We start from the raw sequence: 17982 nt of genomic DNA on the forward strand, positions 1-17982 counted from the left end.
GGTACATGGGGACAAGGAGGCATCGCAGCCTGTCTGCCGTAAACACAGTTGGTCTAAGTTTGGAGAAAACACGGGCTCAGCCCTGGGAGGGCTGCCAATGTTGGCCTTGGGCCCGGAGCCCGCAGAGACCCCCCTTAGACCTGAGGGCCAGCGGGAGTCGACCCCGGGTGACTGGAGCCGTGCCTGCCCCCACACCTCTCCCCATGGCCCTGGGGACGGTCAGCGCGTCTGGAGAGGCCAGCGCCTGATGTGGGCGGTGGGCCAATACAGAGCGCCCCCTGGCCTCTGCCAGCCAGGCACTTGGCAGCTAAAGGGTGGGAGCCCAGGGTGGGCGGTGGGCACAGGCGGGGGAAGGGCGGGACTGGGAGGAGGAGGACCCCGGGCTGGGGGGTCGGTGGGCCCCTCTGAGAGGCCCCCTGCCCTTGGCAGCTCTGGACACATCCAACGTGATGGTCAAGAAGCAGGTGCTGGAGCTGCTAGCGGCCCTGTGCGTCTACTCACCGGAGGGCCACGCCCTGACCCTGGACGCCCTGGACCATTACAAGGTGAGCGCTGGGTGGCTGGCGCCTGGGTGGGGCCTGGGGGCGCACTGACCCCTGCCCACCCTGCAGACGGTGTGCAGCCAGCAGTACCGCTTCAGCGTCATCATGAACGAGCTCTCGGACAGCGACAATGTGCCCTACATGGCCACCCTGCTCAGCGTGGTCAACGCCATCATCCTGGGCCCCGAGGACGTCCGTGCCCGCGCCCAGCTGCGCAGCGAGTTCATTGGTAACCCTGCCCGGACCTCCGCCACTGGGCCCCTGGCCGCCCAGCCCGCGCTGCCCCCTTCCGGGGAGACGCCCCGTGCCCTCCACTCCAGGGCCCCAGAGACAGGCTCTGCGTGGGCCTGGGAAGCCTCCTGCCCCCACCTGCTCCCTTCGGTGGGCCCAGGGCCTCAGGACCCCTGGGTGTTAGCCCTGGAGGGCTCTCTGGGCAAGGCTACTGGGCAGTGGAGGGAGGTGGGTCCTCTGACGTCCAGTTCCAGCCCTGCTGGCTGTGCCAGTGACCGTTTACTGGGGACCACTGTGCGTCCAGTGTGGTCTCCCCCGAGAGCCCCGTATCCCCGGTGTCCTGAGGGAACGGGCCGGGTGCTTCGGGTGGTAGGAGTGAGCCCAGGGAAAGGGTGGAGGTGAAGGTGTCAAAGATGCGAGTGGCCCCGGGGTGGGCGGCCCGGGCAGCGCCTGTGAGGCTCACCTGCCTGTCCGTTCCCAGGGCTGCAGCTGCTGGACGCTCTGATGCGGCTACGGTGAGTCCCCACTCTGCTCCCCGGAGCCAGGGCCCCCTCCCCCCGGGCCCCAAGCAGCGCCTCCAGATGGGCAGGGAGGGGGCTTCCTAGAGTAGCCCCAGCAGGCCCACCCCTCCTGGGGCCGGGTCCCAGGGAGGACCCAGCTTGCCATCCCTAGCGCTGCTGGACAGGCCACTCTGCAGAATTTCCCGCCCAGGGTCTCGGGAGCTGCCCCGAGAAACTAAGTTACCAGGTAGGGTACAGGACGCCCACTTAAACTGGATTGTAGGTAGACACCAGATCGCTTTGTTAGTGTAAGTGTGTCCCACTTATTGCACGGACGTACTTGTGCTAAATACCGTTCAGCGTTTATCTGAAATTCAAATTTAAATGCATATCTAGAAACCCGTGTAGCTGAGAACCCCATCCCAGGCCTTATCAGGACCACTCTCCAGGGTGGGGCCTCCGCCCCCAGGGAAGTGGGCAAGGGGCGACCCCAGGAGCAGGAGCCCCAGCTGGTGCGACTGGTGGTGCGCTGGCCTCGGGCAGAGGTCTGCTGGGCGCTGAGGGTGCGGCTCGTTGGCCAGGCTGAGGACAGGCCTGTGCTGGGCTCAGTGAACGCGCAGCCCCCCGCTCAGGCCAGAGCCCCGCACCTGATCGCAGAGGCCGGGTGGACCCCTCGGGGGCGGCCCTAGTGCCGCCCTCCAGCACCCAGAGGAGGGCCTGCCCTCCCTACTGTGCCCGCCGCAGCACGGCCCCTCCATCTCTCCCTGCGAGTGTGAGAACGCGCGCTTCCCGTCCCGAGGGGCGCGGAGCTGACCGGAGAGGCCGGCCCGACAGGCCACGCTGCCCCCGGCCATGGCGGCCACCTACAGGCCGCGGGCCCTGCTTGGGGTTGTCTGCGCGCCTGTCCCGGGGGGGAAGCTGGGGGAGCAGCCCACTGAGCCCGCCCGTGCCCCGCCCACCCTCCCGCCTCAGAGACCTGGAGGACGAGGACCTGCTAATCCAGCTGGAGGCCTTCAGGGAGGCCAAGGCCGAGGACGAGGAGGAACTGCTGCGGGTCTTCGGGGGCGTCGACATCAACAGCCACCAGGAGGTCTTCGCCTCCCTCTTCCACAAGGTGGGCCGGGGCCGGGGCAGCCCCTCCCGGAACTGTCTCGGGGGAGGGGCCGGTGGGCTCAGGGCTCGGAAGTGGCCTCCTGTCCTGCCCTGGGCACACCCTGCCCTGCTGGGCCCGGGGGGAGCCACATCTGGAGCTGAGAGGGCTGGGGGGCTGGAGGGAGGCAGAGGCTGGAGCCCGCTGCCTGGGGCCGGCTCTGGGCTGTCCCCCGCCAGAGCCAGGGCCCCAGGACGCAGGAGGACAGGCTAGGCTGCGCTGTCCTGGGCCCAGCCGCCCGGCCACCGTGAGGGGTACCGAGGGGACTTTGGGGCCAGCCAGAGTCGGGGGGCCGGGTTCTGGTCCAGCTCAGCCCCTCCCTTCACCGAACCCAGCAGCTCTCAGCCAGGGGCCAGTGTCCCCAGGGGCGTCCAGAAACATCTGGAGACGTCTGGGGTTGTCACAACCGAGCAGGGGTGCTGCTGGCTTCGAGTGGGTGGAGACCAGGGATGCGGCTGAACGTCCCGCAGGGCACGGACCGCCCGCACACGGTGCCCCAACCCCAGGTGTCACAGCGTGCCCGTCGGGGAACCCTGACTCAGGCGCCTCGCCAGGGCCCCCGTGGGGCGCAGAGGGGTGACAGGGTGGACACTCCTGGCGAGGCGATGGCCGTGACCCCTGCTCCTCGCCCACCCCGCCCAGGTGAGCTGCTCCCCAGCGTCTGCCCACCTGCTGTCTGTGCTGCAGGGCCTCCTGCATCTGGAGCCCACCGTCCGCTCCAGCCAGCTGCTCTGGGAGGCCCTGGAGAGCCTGGTGAACCGGGCCGTGCTCCTGGCCAGTGACAGTGAGTGGGTGGGATGGGGCGGGGGAGGGGGCCCCGTGCCCTTAGCCCCTGCCCGCGTCCCCCTCCCTGACCCCAGCCTGGTGGGCAGACACTGGGTTCTTAGCCTGTGGGGGGAGGGGGCCAGCCTCGGTCCTTAACCCGCCCCTGCCCGAGGGAGGGGCCGCACCTTTCCGGATGCCCCCTACCCTGACCTGGATGTCCCCACCCCAGCCCAGGAGTGCACCCTGGAGGAGATGGTCGAGCGGCTCCTGTCCATCAAGGGGTGGCCCCGCCCGCGCTCCCTGGACAAGGCCCACAAGGGCGTCCAGGTCAACCTGGGCCAGAGTCAAAGGGGCAGCTCCCCCCAGAACACCGGTGCCCCGACGGTGGGGGTCGGGGGCCAGCAGCCAGCGGCAGCCCTCACTGGCCTGCACGTTGCCAGTGTCCAGGGCGAGAGTGGCAGGATGGCGCCACAGCCCACAGCTCCGGAGCAGCTGGAGCCCACCCCACCCCCAGCTGCACCCCCCCTCCCTGGCACCGCAACCTGTCCCCCGCCCCCGCCCCCACCCCCACCACCTCCTCCACCCCCGCCCCTGCCAAGCCTGGGGGCCGCGTTCCCCTCACCCCCACCTCCCCCACTGCCTGGCCCTAGTGGGACCATACCCCCCCCACCTCCACTCCCAGGCCTGGGGTGCCCGCCCCTGCCCCCGCCCCCGCCCCTGCCGGTCACCTCCAGGCCCCCTGCAGCGGGCGGCGCAGAGGAGATCATCGTGGCCCACGTGGGCCACAGCCTAGGCTCCGCCTGGGTCCCCAGCCACCGGCGGGTGCAGCCCCCCACCCTGCGCATGAAGAAGCTGAATTGGCAGAAGCTGCCGTCCACCGTGGTCCGAGGTGAGTCCAAGCCCCCAGGTGGCTTCCCTCTGAGGGCAGGGGCTCGGCTGCCATGGGGGGCAGCCGGGGCAGGAACAGGTCAGGGGTCACCTCTAAGGTCCCTCTCCTCCCACAGCTGCAGGCCAGTGTGTGTCTCTGATGCTGCCCAGGGGCTGAGGGTGCTGATGGCTCAGAGAAGGTCAAGGCCAAGGCTGGCTGGCGGCCAGGTCACCTGCCAGCCTGGACGCAGGCCCCCCATGCAGCCACACCCACATACGTGGCATGACAGCAGCTGGAGGGCTTCCTTTGCCAGGCATTTATTAAGTGCCTGCTGTATGCTTGCCCTGGGCTGGGCCCCAGGCAGGGCATCCCTGCCAGCCCTCCAAGGCCCGGGCCAGCTGCACCCCAGACTCCCGGGGTGGGTGTGAGCCTGACCGGCGGCCCCTTGCCCGCAGAGCGCAGCTCCATGTGGGCGTCACTGAGCAGCCCGGACGCTGAGGTGGTGGAGCCTGACTTCTCCAGCCTCGAGCAGCTCTTCTCCTTCCCCGTGGCCAAGCCCAAGGAACAAGCAGTGGCTCCAGCCAGGAAGGAGCCCAAGGAGGTAGGGAGGGGGCCGGGGCTTAGACAGGGCTCCGTGGCCGCCCTCCAGGTACTGACGGGTCACGGATCACTTTTCCAGATCACTTTTCTGGACTCCAAGAAGAGCCTGAGCCTCAACATCTTCCTGAAGCAGTTTAAATGGTGAGCTGCGGGGATCTGAGAGCAGCTGGTGTCGCAGAGCCGGCCCCTCCCGCACAGCCCCGGTCAGACTACCAGGCCCCGCCTGACCCAGCCCCCCATCTTGGGCTCAGCAGTGCCCTCTGCAGGCCACCCTGGGAAGTTCACATCCCATCCCTGGGGCTAGAGACAGTGGGGGTAATAGCCACAGAGGACCCCAGCTGGGGGCTCTGGAGACCACCAGTCCAGGCTCCCTGGGGAAAATGAGACCCAGAGAGTGGTGGGGACCCCATAAGTCACAGACAGGCGGTGGCCAAGCCAGGCCGAGGACCTGGCCCAGGCTCCCAGCCCTTGAGTCCTTCCCTGCAGCAGGTGTCCTGCCCGGGAGCTCACTGGGTACCGTTGAGCCATCCCGCCTGTGTCCTGAGCAGCCCCCTGGAAGGAGGAGGAAGAGGGTGCTCTGGCAGATGGGGAGTGTTCTATTCAGCCCCCAGCCTCATTACTGTGTGACCCCGGGCAGGTGGCTTGCCTTCTCTGTGCCCCGCAGCCCTGGCCCCTGCGATCTCCTAGGTGTGGGAGGCAACCCGGGTATGACCAGCAGAGGTGTTGTGGGCCAAGGGCCGTCCCAGGCTGGCAGGGTCCCGAGGAGGCCAAGTGGGGTGCCTCGTGTGACCACCCCCATCCTCTCACCCCGCCAGCTCCAACGAGGAGCTCACCGCTATGATCCGGGCTGGGGACACCAGCAAGTTTGACGTGGAGGTCCTCAGGCAGCTCCTCAAGCTCCTCCCCGAGAAGCACGAGGTGAGTAGGCCCGAGAGGTGTGTGTCGGGGCGCCCAAGGGGCCTGCAGCTCCACCCAGAGCTGCGCCCGGGGAGCGGGCGCCTCAGCGAGCCGCCGCAGGCCTCCTGGGTGAGCACGCGTGGGCCTCCTATTGCAGATTGAAAACCTGCGCTCCTTCACAGAGGATCGGGCCAGGCTGGCCAGCGCTGACCAGTTCTACCTACTCCTGCTGGGCATCCCCTGGTGAGCTCGGCAGCCCCGGACCGAGGGCCTGCCCGCGGGGGCGGGGGTGGGGATTGAGGGCGGGAGCTGGGCCCAGACCCAGAGGAGAGAGCAGGGCTGTGTAGACCCGTCCCCAGGGTTCCATGAAGAGCGGTACAGATACCACTGGTGCTACCCCCAACCGTGGGGCCCTTCGAGGGGACCCTGTGGGCCGGGGCCTTCCTCCAGGCCAGCGACGGCATTGGGGGTGGGCAGTGGGCAGGGCTGTGTGGCCTCCAGCAGGCAGACCCAGGCCCCCTATGTGACCCCCGGGAAGGCCCCTGTTCTAGGAGGGAGGGGTGCCCCACAGGGGAGCGACTGCCCTCATCTTCGGCAGCCGGGGGCTTGTCCGGAGCGCCCTTCCTGGGCCCACCCCAGTCCTGCTGAATCCCACCCGGGGCCTGGCTCGGGAAGGTGCGTGCTGAACAGGGCCAGGCCGTGGGACCACCCCCCACCAGCTCTGTGCCGAGAGGACCCTGCGGGCCCAGGGCAGGTGGGTGGGGGCCCCCGGGCCCTGAGCTCCTGCTCTGCCGCCCCAGCTACCAGCTCCGGGTCGAGTGCATGCTGCTGTGTGAGGGTACGGCCGTTGTGCTGGACATGGTGCGGCCCAAGGCCCAGCTGCTGCTCGCCGCCTGCGAGAGTGAGTGGGGCACCAGGCTGGGGGCGGGCAGGCCCTGGAGGGCGCCCCTCGGGCCACAGAGGCACCTGGGGGTGCCAACCTTCCCCTCCCTGTAGACCACCGCCCTCAGGCTCAGAAGCCTGAGCCGTGCACGCACGCACGCGTGCCCATGCCGACACACGTACGTGCACACACACGCACACCGCTTTCCCTGAGCGAGGAGTCCCGGGCAGGGACACGGACGGGCCTGACTACCGAGGCGTGGCTCGGTTCCGCTGGGGTCGCACGCCGGGCGGGGATGTCCCCTGTCGTCTTGGCCACAGACCTGAGAGCCAGGGTGGCTGCAGGTTCCAGAAGGTTCCCCTCAGTGTCCTCGCCCCCAGAACGGGCAGTGGTCACCTGCCCCCTTGTCGCTCCTGCTTCCCGAGCCTCCAGGCTTGCTTTCGGTCAGGGTTCCCCTGCCCTACCCCCTCCCTCGTGCCCTGGAGCCTCGCGGGGAGTCTGCGGCAGGCAGTGAAGGGATGCCATCCCGCAGGCCTGCTCGCCAGCCACCGGCTGCCCGTCTTCTGCCTGCTGATCCTGAAAATCGGGAACTTCCTCAACTACGTGAGTGGGCAGCACGCAGCCCGCCCTTGCTCCCCGATCCCCGCCCGGCCCCGGGCCCGGGCCAAGAGGCTCCCTTGCCGCCCTCGCAGGGCAGCCACACCGGGGACGCTGACGGCTTCAAGATGAGCACGCTGCTGAAGCTCACGGAGACCAAGGCCCAGCAGAGCCGCGTCACGCTGCTGCACCACGTGCTGCAGGTGCCCGCGGGCCTGGGGGGCCTTCAGGATGGCGCCCACGCCCCGCTCTGCCCGCAGCCCCTCTGGGCTCCCATCCGAGCCCCTGGTCTCCCCTTCACACCGCTGCACCCCCCGCAGTCCTCACCCACTCCAACTGGCCTCCGTCCCTCCCCAGACCCCAAGGAGAGCGAAACTGGCGGAATCCGGCCAGGCCCGAGGGGAGGCCTTGGAGGCCCAGGGTGCCGAGGGCTTTCCGAGGGCCGTGAACCACAGCTACCGAGGGTGGGGGGTTGCAGGGTGGCCTTAGCGGGTCTCACCGGACACGTCGTGTTGCAGGAGGTGGAGGAGAGCCACCCGGACCTCCTGCAGCTGCCCCAGGACCTGGAGCCGCCCTCCCGAGCGGCAGGGTAGGTACCTCCTGCCCTGCCCCCCACTGCCCGCTCCCCAGCCAGTGGGGCGGCTGGACTAGGCTGGGTCACACGCTGCGGCGCCACCCCGGCCCCCAGGATCTGCTGCCTGATAGACACTCACTCTCACCCTGGGCAAGACCTCGTGTCCACCGTGGCCTGTGCCCGTGTGGCCTAAAGGAAGAAACTGAGACTTAGGATGTCGGGGAGCGACCTGGCTACGATCACGCCAGGGGCTGGCCTAACACGCTCTCTTTACAAGGTTAACCTTCAAGACGAGGCCGTGCCACCCCATGGTACAAGGAGGGAAACTGAGGCCTGGGGAAGCAGGGCCGGGTCCATGGGGTCACATAGCCCAGGTGCAGCTCTGGGAGGGCAGCCCGGGCCGTCCGCCTCCAGGGTCCACACTCCCAGCACAGGCCCTGCCCGGCACCACGCCACCGTGGAAGGTCCTCTGGTCCTGGGGCTGCTGAGCCTTGTGGAGGGTCAGGCAAGGAGGACAGGCTGATCCGCAGGGGTTACTGTCCTAACGCCACAGGCGCAGCACCTTCTAGGGTGGGCACTTCATCCCGACACCACTCAGCCCATCTGAAAGCTCTTGACGTGTTTCTGGCAGCCAATGGGCATGCAGTCCGGGGTCCCACTGTCCCTGAGGCTGTGCAGTCCGGGGTCCCTGCTGTCCCTGAGGGTGTGCAGTCTGGGGGTCCCACTGTCCCTGAGGCTGTGCAGTCCGGGGGTTCCCGCTGTCCCTGAGGGTGTGCAGTCTGGGGTCCCCACTGTCCCTGAGGATGTGCAGTCTGGAGTCCCCGCTGTCCCTGAGGGTGTGCAGTCTGGAGTCCCCGCTGTCCCTGAGGGTGTGCAGTCCTGGGGTCCCCGCTGTCCCTGAGGGTGAGCAGTCCAGGGGTCCCCCGCTGTCCCAGCAAGCCTGGACACCAGCTGTCACCTGACCTTACCGGCCCTCTGACACCTTCAGGATAAACCTTGAGATCATCCACTCGGAGTGCAGCACTAACCTGAAGAAGCTTCTGGAGATGGAACGGAAGGTGTCTTCCTCCATCCCGGAGGTGCAGGAGCAGTACTCCCAACGCCTCCAGGCAAGTGCTGGGCGGGTGGGGCCCTGGGCTGGGAGCGGCTGCCCGGTGGTCTCTGGGGAGGTGGGCCCCTCCGGCGCTGGGGAGTCTGCCAGGCCTGGGGTCTGTAAGGTAGGCTGGCGAGTCGGGCGGGGGGCAGGTGAGCGTGGGGAGGAGAGAGCCAGAGTGAGAGACCCCCCCCCCCCCGGAGGGCGGCCCCCTGTTCCTGGTCCCTGATCCTGGGGCTGCAGTGCTCAGACCCTCGGTCCTGCTCAGAGACCACGATGCCTGCAGGGCCTGTGCCAGTGGCCATCCTCCTGCGGCCATGGGCCCCACCTCGCCCTCCCTGGGGCTGCAGCCTGGGCATCTCCCTGTGACAGCAGGCGGTGCCCTGCGTGGGCCCCTCCAGGCCATGACCCTGCCCCTGTGCCCGCAGGCCAGCATCACAGCCTCCCAGGAGGTGGAGGAGGTATTCCAGGCCATCAAGCAGAAGCAGCTGGAGCTGGCCGCCTACCTGTGTGAGGACGCCCAGCAGCTGTCCCTGGAGGACACGCTCAGCACCATGAAGGCCTTCCGGGACCTCTTCATCCGCGCCCTGAAGGTGGGCCCCGCCGTTGCCGGGGAGGGCAGGCGGAGTGGGGGTGATGGAGGGCGGGGGTCACGGGCCGCGCCCTGAAGGTGGGCCCCGCCGTTGCCGGGGAGGGCAGGCGGAGTGGGGGTGATGGAGGGCCGGGGTCACGGGCCACGGCTGTCCCGCAGGAGAACAAGGACCAGAAGGAACAGGCGGCCAGGGCTGAGAGGAGGAGGCAGCAGCTGGCGCAGGAGGAGGAGGCCCGGAGGCTGCGGGGCGAGGACGGGAAGCCTGGTGAGGCCGGGCCTGGGGCAGCAGGGACAGGCCACAGGGGGGCAGGGCACCGGGTCTGGGCCGTGGCCACTCCTCCTTCCTTGCAAGTCTGGCAGCACCACATCCCCTCCTCTGGGGTGAGTCCCCAGGTGGGCTCCAGGGACCCTCTGAGCCACGTCTCTGGGTTTCTCAGTCAGGCAGGGAGGCGGGAAGCAGGAAGAGGTGTGTGTCATCGACGCCTTGCTGGCTGACATCAGGAAGGGCTTCCAGCTGCGCAAGACGGCCCGTGGCCGAGGGGACACCGAGGTGGCCAGCAGGGCGGCTGCCGCAGACCCCCCGAGGAGCAAGGCACCTGGTGAGACCCTCCCCCACCTCCCCGTCACCATTTGCTTCCCGCCACCCCCGCGCTATGCCATCCTTGCAGCCCAGCGCCTCCCTTCCTCCGAGAAGCCCTCCTTGATTTCACAGGAGAGCCCGCTCCTCTCCCCTGCTGCCCTGAGATAAGGGCCAGCTCACCCCCATGATGCTTCCGCATGTCTCTGCTGCAAGAGAGCTCCCCGGCTGGTGTGACGGCCGTCCGTCCAGCCCCCAGGCCGGCAGAAGAGTCGGGCCAATGGGCCCGCTGACAGATGCCCTGGGGCTCAGAGGGGCTCTGTGGCGGTGGAGGAGGCAGACATGAGGCCCTGGGGTGGGACTCTCCACTCTTGAGGAGGCTGCCTTGGACTCCTTGGGGACTCTGGGGGCGGGGGTGACATGTGCCATCGCCTCGGGGCCCAGCGACCCCTGCTCTCCCCCACTGTGGACAGACCGTGGACATAAAGGCCCGGGCCTGCCCTGTGGGAACCCACACTCGGCCACCAGGAAAAGCTTCCCGGGGAGGGGGCTTTGCAGGGTGGGTGGTATTCGACTTGGGCAGGCCCTGGGGATCGGGATCACTGAGGCGCCCCTGCCCTCCGCTGATGTGTACTCCGTCCACAGCGGCCACCAGGGACCCCGTGGGAGGCACCAGCCTCCCCACCTCTGAGTCTGGTCCCGACGCTGCAGCGGCCAAGGAGCCCCGCGGCTGGGCTCTCGCGGATGCCGCCCCCAGCAGCGCCCAGCCCACTGGAGACTCATCAGAGAAGGGTGGTCCTGGGTCCCTGGAGAGGCGTTCTTCCTGGTACATGGATGCCAGTGATGTCCTGGCCACCGAGGACCCCCTGGGCCCCCAGCCCTCTGCAGGGGCCTGGCCATTGGTGCTGGGAGACACTCAGGCCCTGAAGCCCCTCAGCTTCTCCAGTGACAAGCCCTCCACAGCAATGGGTTTGAGCCAAGACACCGAGGAACCCACGGCCCCTCCAGGCGCCCGCCAGGCCGAGGCTGACACCACACGCGAGGGCGCGGAGGACGCAGGTGCCCACAGCCGCGGTGCTGGCGTCCCTGCTGCAGGCCGTGGCGGGGACGGAGACGAAGATGAGGAGCGCACAGCCCCAGACTCCGCTCTGGACACCTCCCTGGACAGGTCCTTCTCCGAGGATGCCGTGACTGACTCGTCAGGGTCTGGCACCCTCCCCAGGGCCCAGGGCCGGACGTCAAAGGGCACAGGCAAGCGAAGGAAGAAGCGCCCCTCCAGGAGCCAGGAAGGTAACTTGGGGCTCCCCCGTTCCTCCTTGTACCCTGAGCAGGGGTACCGGGCGGGCGAGTCGGCAGGGCTCGGGGCATTGGCGTGTGGTTGGAGCTCATTCGTCACACGCCAGGGCCCTGGAGCTCTCCCTGCGGCCGGCCGCTGCCACCCGTTCCCCCCAGCGTGGGCGATTCCCGGGGCATCTCCGTGTCCTGCCAGAGAGGAGGTGGCAGCGCCTCTGCACCGGGAGGGGCAGCCTTGGGGGCCCCTCCCAGCCACCACACCTCTAACCCACTGGCCCCTGCCTTACGTAGGCCACGTCCAGCAGGGTGCGGCGGGGGGCCTGGGGTGCGGCTCTTTCGGCGTAGCGTCCACGCGGCCCCGGCCCCGGTTCTGAGTTCAGTGTCGCTCGTGAGGGGCGAGCTGTTGAGCGCGTTTCTTTTATTTGGAAGCAGAGGTTGACCTTGACCCTGACGATAATAAAACAAAAAGACTCTGTGTGATCCAGTAAGGTACGTACCAGCCTGGCGCTCAGCACTAACGGTGGCGGCAGAGGCAGGGCCCGCGCCCGGCCTTCCTGGGCACTAACCCAGCTCCCCAGCCCTCCAGCCGGCGTCCCCCGGGCCGCGGTGTGGGGCCCTCCCGGTGCCCGGCTTCCTCTCCCTCTCGGAGAAGGGCGGGAGCCGTGCCTCGCCTAGCTGGGGCAGGTGCGGCCTCGGAGCCTCCGCCGGGCCGACGGGGTGGACGGGGCCAGCCGGGGTGCCCTCGGGGAGCAGGGCTCCAGGGCCCGGAGGGTGGGGACGGCGTGGCCCTCGGCCCGGCCGGGCAGGCTGAGGTCGCCCTGCCGGAGCCTCGTGCTAGCTCCCGACCCCCAGCCTTGGCTTCCCCCGAGTCTGTCCACAGGGCACCTGGCCCTCCTCTGGCCCTGGCTCCAGCCACACGCGTCCCCGGGGAGACCGTGAGGGACAGGGAAGACCCTGGCGGCTGCTGCCAGGGACAGGCAGGCCACCGGCCCCTGTGGAGATGCACAGGCGTCCTCTCCCTGGAGGCAGTGGGTCTGTGGGCACCGCCTGGGACCCCCGCGAGGGGGTGGGACAGTCAGGGTCTTTGACGAGGCTCACAGCTGCAACCAGAGTAACGGGCCTGGGTCCCACGGCGTCCCGGCCTGTGCTGTGGGCCGTGATCTGGTGCAGGGCCCCAGAGCCCTGCCCGGGTGGGAGCTCTGTAGGGGGTCGCCCTCGGTTCCTCACGCACCTTCTGCCCGATGTGCCCGGGGCTTGGACAGGGCATCGAAGTGAGGTCGGGCTGGTGCCAGAGCCCAGGGCAGGGGTTGGTCCAGTGCAGCTGTGACCTAGTTCATCCTCACTGCCGGGCTCAGCCTTCACCCTGCGCTCCGGGGGTTTGCCCCCTGGGGGTTCTGAGCTGGGCTCTCTGCTGTCACGAGGGCACCCGCCTGTCCCTCAGGGCCAGGATTTGTCCTTGCAGCCCCAGCTGCTGGCCCTAGGCGTGGGGGACGTTGGAGGGTGCAGTCTGTGGGTTTGGGACAGCGACCGTGTGTGGCCACTGTCTGGTGAGAGGTCGCTGCGCCCAGAGCAGGGTCTGCACTCCCCGAGTTTCCCCCCACCCCACCCCCGGCCAGGCCTGGGGCTCCCAGTCTGCAGGCTCGTGGGCCCCGTCATCCAGTATTAGGACGGGAGGAAGAACCCCTACCCTCCTCGTCTCCCCAACTTCTCATTTGGAGAAGAACTTCAACTGGACAGAAAATTTGCAAGGAGGTCCCAGTGAACACCACCTACCCTGTACCCTGAAATTACAACAATGTGGAAAACATAGGAGAATTGCTGACATCTGCTGCATTGCTCCCCCCACCCCCCGCAGCTTTACGGACCGATTTGAGAGTTGCTTATAGCCATCAGGATACTTTGTGCCGGGGTTTGTCCCCAGGGCGCCCAGGTCAGGGCCGTTCTCCCGCACACCCGGACGCCGAGCTATCTTCACCTGCAGCCCCGGCCGGGGTGACCCCTGGCCCCAGTCTCCCTGTTGCAGTCGTTGCTTTGCTTTTCTGGAAACAAAGTCCTGCCCAGGACCACACGTCCAGCCCCTTTTGCATAACACCGAAGACACGAAGTCACTTTGGAGGTGTCCTGTTTGTCCCCCACCTGGGTCCAGGCTGCGTTTAGGGCAGGAATCCTACACCCATGACGTGAGTCCTCCCCCAGAGCATTGCAGGAGGGGCTCAGGGGCCTGTTTGTCCCGGTGTCGGTGGCATTGACGCCGACCCAGACGTGTTACGGTGGTGATTCTGGCAGAGCCCCGCTGCACAAGTACTGTTTTCACTCTGATTAGTAAGCAGCCGGTGGGTGATGGCCGGGGTGACAGCTCCCAGTTTGCACCAGCATTTCTGTTCTGTCGTGCCTTCCACAAACTTCTCTTCTGCCATCTTTCAATCGTGCAAGCGTCGAGTGTGGGTGTCTGTCCCGTCCTCTGTCCTGTGCTGCGATGCTCCCGTGGCCACGGGAAGCGGGGGGAGAGGCGCCAGGTCGCCTCCGCCGGCTCCTGCGGTCCTTTCCTGGCTGCAGTGCCACCCCAGCTTCCTCTGCCCGCCCCGCCCCGGCCTGGGCCCGCCTGACTCTTCCTCCTGGGCCTGCAGTGGGGCTGGGACTGGAGCCACAGTGTGAGTGACTCTGATCCTCTGCTTCCGCCCCACTCGTTTTCCTGGCCCATCTCTTTTGAGCTCTGGTCCCCAGGCCCCAGGCCGCCACCTGGCTCCGGGGTGCCGTGGGCGCAGGGCACCTGGGGGGAACAGCCAGGCGAGGGCCCCCGGACTACAGAGCACGGAGGGCACTGGGTGGGCGCAGGGCCGGCAGGGGGCAGGAGCCATAGGTGTAGGGCCCGGTGCCCTGAGGACGGAGCTGCAGAAAGACACGGCAGGAGACGTCCACGTGAGGGGCCGGCGGGGAAGTGACTGGGACCTCCAGGGAGAGCTGGTGACAGTGGGGACCTGTGAGCGTAGACGGAGTGAGACTCGGGGAGACCCCGCCCGCCTGGTGATGAAACGTGCTTTGTGAAACCCAGTCTGGACAGGTGGACGAGCCACCTTGCCAGGGGTCAGCTGGCACCTGCTTCCTGTGTGAGCCTCGCTGCTCCAGAGAAAGGGCCTGCGGTCAGAGTGGACCTGGGGACACGCGGTGCAGCCCACTGGGCAGGGGTCACCAGGGGGCAGCAGGAGCCTGGGGACCCGATGCGGGCCCCCTGCCACTGCCCACAGCAAGGCTGCTCCTGACCGAGTTCTTTCCTCTCCCTCCCCGCAGGCCTCAGGCCCCGGCCCAGAACCAAGTGAGAGGACCCGCAGCAGGACCGCTGGACGTGCTGCCGAGCAGGGCTCCTCCGGGGCCAGGCTGGGACCGGCCCCCGGGAAACCAAAACTCTGTGCCTTACCCAGCCAGTGCCGCGGTCTCCCGGAGCCCTGGCAGGGGCTTGTGGCTGGGACCCCAATGGGCACTGGGGCCCGGCCCCCCTGGCGCCTTCCTGGCCCGCCTGAATGCCCCCAGCCCCTCGCGGTTTGCTTTCCAAACGCCGCTGCCCAGCCCCAACCCCACACCGCATGCACCACGGCGCCCGCCCACAGCCTGCAGGGGGCAGGGTCAGGTGGCTGCGGGCCCGGGCACCGCTGAGCTTGTGACCTGGCACCCAGCTGCTTCTGGGGACAGGCCCTCACAGACCCCCTCCCCCTGAAGCTGCGGTTAGCCGGGGGTGGGGAGGGGGCTGGAGCCCCGGCGCCACAGCTCATCCCCCCAGCCCACTCAGTTGGTCTGAAGCAGTCGTGTTTAACTGAAATGGGATTGTTGATGGGGTTCTACAGTTCTGTGGTGGCCGAGTCGGGGATAGGTAGGTGGGTGAGAGGACCCCAGGGCCTTTGGGTAGAGGCAGCCTGTCTGGCAGTGCATGGGAGGGCCAGCGTCCCCCTACTCAGCAGGGGGGGACCCCATGGAGCTGACACCCATCCTAGCATCTCCAGCCCTGAGGTGGGGAGGGGTCTGCCCTTGTGGCCACAGCTGGGACCTGGTCCCCTCGTCGACAACACGACCCGCCCTGCGAACTGCTGCTCCCACCCCCAGACCCGGCTGGGCTGAGGGGAGGCCAGGGTCCAGGCCTAGGGGACCGGACGGATCTGGCCAGAGGGGCTGCCACCTCTCGTCTCTGACCCCATGGGCCCCCTGCCTGCACTGCACCCCCGCCCACCCCCCACCCCCCCACCGTGTGCTGCTGAGATGGAGGAACTTTGGCCAATAAAGAGCAAAGCTTGCCCAGCACGTGACTACATTGTATTCAGAAACTGGGGGTGAATGTGGTTTGATCACAATGGCTGTGATGATGTGGGTGGGTGGATGGATGGATGGATGATGGACAGACGGGTGGGTGGATGGATGGACGGATGGATGATGGACAGACGCGTAGATGGAGGAAGGGAAGGACAGACGGGGGGAGCGAGAGGGTGGGTAGATGGGGGTATGGCTGCATTAGCACGTATTTGGCTGTGTGCATGGCTGGACAGGTGGATGGATCGCGGGAGGGGTGGGCCGATCGCGGGAGGGGTGGGCCTGAGGGGCCCTGCCTGCTCCCAGAGGGGCCCTGCCTGCTCCCACAGAGCCCCGAGAATAGGGGCAAGGGCAGGACAGTGGTGAGATGAGCACAGCTCTATAGGGCCGTAATTTACTGACATAAACCTCCCCTTCTGTGTGTGTGATTCAGCTACCTTTCCAGCAGATTTACAAGATGCTGCAATCATCACCGTGGTCCGCTTTTAGTATATTTCCATCATGCCCCCAAAGTCCCCACACTCCCGATGTGGCAGCTCCCCCTTCCCCCAACCCCAGCAACCACTAAAGTGCCTTCTGTCGCTACGGATTGGTTTTCCGTGGCTATTTCATGTAAGTGGGATCAGACAGTAAGTGGCCTTCTGTGACCGGCTTAGCATGTTTTGGAGATTTGGCCGGGCTGTAGTGTGTCAGGACTGCATTCTTTCGTGTGGCTGAAGAAGGTTCTGTGGCCAGACCACGTTTTGTTCACCCGTTCACTTGTCTGTGGACGTTCGGGTGGTCTCCCCGTGAGGCTTTGTGAGCGGCGCCGCCGTGAACACGTGTGTGCTGCCCGTGTGTTTTCATTTCTCGGGGATAGATTCCTAAAACGAGAGTGGCTGGGTTGTATGCCAAATTTATGTTCAACTTTTTAAGAAATTGCCAAACTGTTTCCCAAAGCGGCTGTACCCGTTTTCACTCCTGCCGGTGCACTGTTTCAAGTTCCAGGGGCACCTGTGTCCTGGGGCACCACGTATGACGTGAGGTGAGGTCCCTTGATGTGTGGCCCCAGAGAGTGGGAACCCTGGGCAGCCGAGCCTGTGTGCTTCTGCAGGGGGTTGTTCTAATTTGGGCTGGGCCATGTGATTGGCAGGGCCCCAGCTGCTGGGCCTGGACAGGGCTGTTTATAGAAAAGCCTGACTCCCCCCAGGCCTGCTGGCTATTTATAGACCCGGGCTTGGGGGAGTTGGTGCCCCGGCCAGCGTCTGGCCCTGCAGAGCCCGTCTGAACCCCCATGGTGTCCCCTTGGCCCCCCTGAGCCTCCATCTCACACCTGCTGGCCCAGAGTCCCGGCCTCCCGCAGGAAGGGCTCAGAGCCAGCAGTCCCCGCCTGGGGCCTTCAGCACCACCCAGTGGTGGACAGAGGGAAGCATCACCACCGCCCCCCTTTGACGTGACTCCAGCAAATCCTTCTCCAGGGCTCCTGGTGGCCATCCTAAAGCCCAACTCCTGCATCCGGAGACAACAAAGAAATCTCCCAGAACTCCTTTGGTCCCTCCCGCTACAATCCCGCCTCTTCCTTGTCGACACAGCCAGCCTCCCACGCCCTCACTCCCTGAAACACTCCGCCCCCCCCTGGCCACAGCCCCCCCTTGCCAGCCCACGGTTCGCCCCATCCTCAGCCTCCTCAGCCCTCGGTGGCTTCAGAGCCTGGCACCCGGCCCTCCTGACCCTGCTCCAGCCGATTCCCAGGGCTGGCGGCCCACGGAAGGGCGGGGGGGGGAGGGGTGCTGCCCACCCCCACTCCATCACTGTCATCCAGAGAGGCCTCACACCCTGCCTGTAACCCCTGGTGTCCCCATGTGAGAGAAGAGGGACTGGGGCACAGAGGGGCCACGAGACCTGCCTAGGGTCGGAGCCAGGGCTCTGGCCAGGAGCCCAGGGGGCTGGAGGATGCGGGGCGGGGGGAAGGGGGGCGGAGGAGCAGGAGAGCAGTGCCGGGGCTTGAATCACTAACTCTCCAGGAGTCTGTGACAAGCCCAGGGTCCACTCCCTTGCTGCTGGGGAGTATCTGGCCCCCTGCTTCTGGCTCGGGAGCCCAGGGAGCTCAGTGGCCCTCTGAGCCCTGGGCAGAGGCCAGCACACAGGCTCCAGGCCCCTCTGCACTGAGAGTCCCCCCAGGGAAGGAACCAGGGGCACTGGCTCCCAGCCCCGGGGCAGGGGCCTACCAGGACACTCCTACCCCCAGGTGCCCAGCCCTCGCCCCTTCTCCGACCCGTAGGGCCAGTCATGTCCAAGCCCAAGTCCACTTAGGGTGTGTGTGTGGCAGGGTAGAGCGGGCGTTCACTCAGCTGGGAACACAGGAGCCCAGCAGACCATGGGGCGCCCTCTCTGGGCACCCAGTCCCTGCACAGCCTGGGGCAGGGAGGAGGTCTGGTGGGGCCTCTTCGACACCCCGGCCCAGCGCGGTTGGTGAGCACACTGGCCGCTCCAGTGCCCAACCAGGTGACCTGACAGCACGGTCCCTTCTCCTTGGACTCAGGGC

The 17982-nt window shown here is 67.4% G+C and overlaps 1 protein-coding gene across 5 annotated transcripts in view; it reads left to right on the forward strand.

Annotated features, from left to right (window-relative positions):
* Window positions 1–15449, forward strand: part of INF2 (inverted formin 2) — a 28528-nt gene extending 13079 nt beyond the window's left edge. For 3 of the 5 annotated variants that reach the window (XM_059915125.1, XM_059915126.1, XM_059915123.1), the window contains exons 3-23: window positions 430–545; window positions 612–771; window positions 1255–1288; window positions 2246–2387; window positions 3066–3207; window positions 3418–4077; window positions 4512–4657; window positions 4736–4797; window positions 5472–5574; window positions 5711–5796; window positions 6354–6454; window positions 6969–7039; window positions 7129–7236; window positions 7552–7622; window positions 8596–8716; window positions 9129–9293; window positions 9452–9557; window positions 9730–9891; window positions 10515–11159; window positions 11595–11651; window positions 14451–15449. In XM_059915125.1, the coding sequence (XP_059771108.1) occupies window positions 430–545; window positions 612–771; window positions 1255–1288; window positions 2246–2387; window positions 3066–3207; window positions 3418–4077; window positions 4512–4657; window positions 4736–4797; window positions 5472–5574; window positions 5711–5796; window positions 6354–6454; window positions 6969–7039; window positions 7129–7236; window positions 7552–7622; window positions 8596–8716; window positions 9129–9293; window positions 9452–9557; window positions 9730–9891; window positions 10515–11159; window positions 11595–11650 (3257 nt within the window). In that variant the 3' untranslated portion in view covers window position 11651; window positions 14451–15449. Of the gene's footprint in view, window positions 1–429; window positions 546–611; window positions 772–1254; window positions 1289–2245; window positions 2388–3065; window positions 3208–3417; window positions 4078–4511; window positions 4658–4735; window positions 4798–5471; window positions 5575–5710; window positions 5797–6353; window positions 6455–6968; window positions 7040–7128; window positions 7237–7551; window positions 7623–8595; window positions 8717–9128; window positions 9294–9451; window positions 9558–9729; window positions 9892–10514; window positions 11160–11594; window positions 11652–14450 lie in introns of those variants that run through there. The other 2 variants (XM_059915124.1, XM_059915127.1) reach the window with 2 other exon arrangements.
* The last annotated feature ends 2533 nt before the right edge of the window (window positions 15450–17982 follow it).

This window comes from Balaenoptera ricei, chromosome 2 (assembly GCF_028023285.1).
Source record: "Balaenoptera ricei isolate mBalRic1 chromosome 2, mBalRic1.hap2, whole genome shotgun sequence".
Taxonomy (NCBI): Eukaryota; Metazoa; Chordata; class Mammalia; order Artiodactyla; family Balaenopteridae; genus Balaenoptera; species Balaenoptera ricei.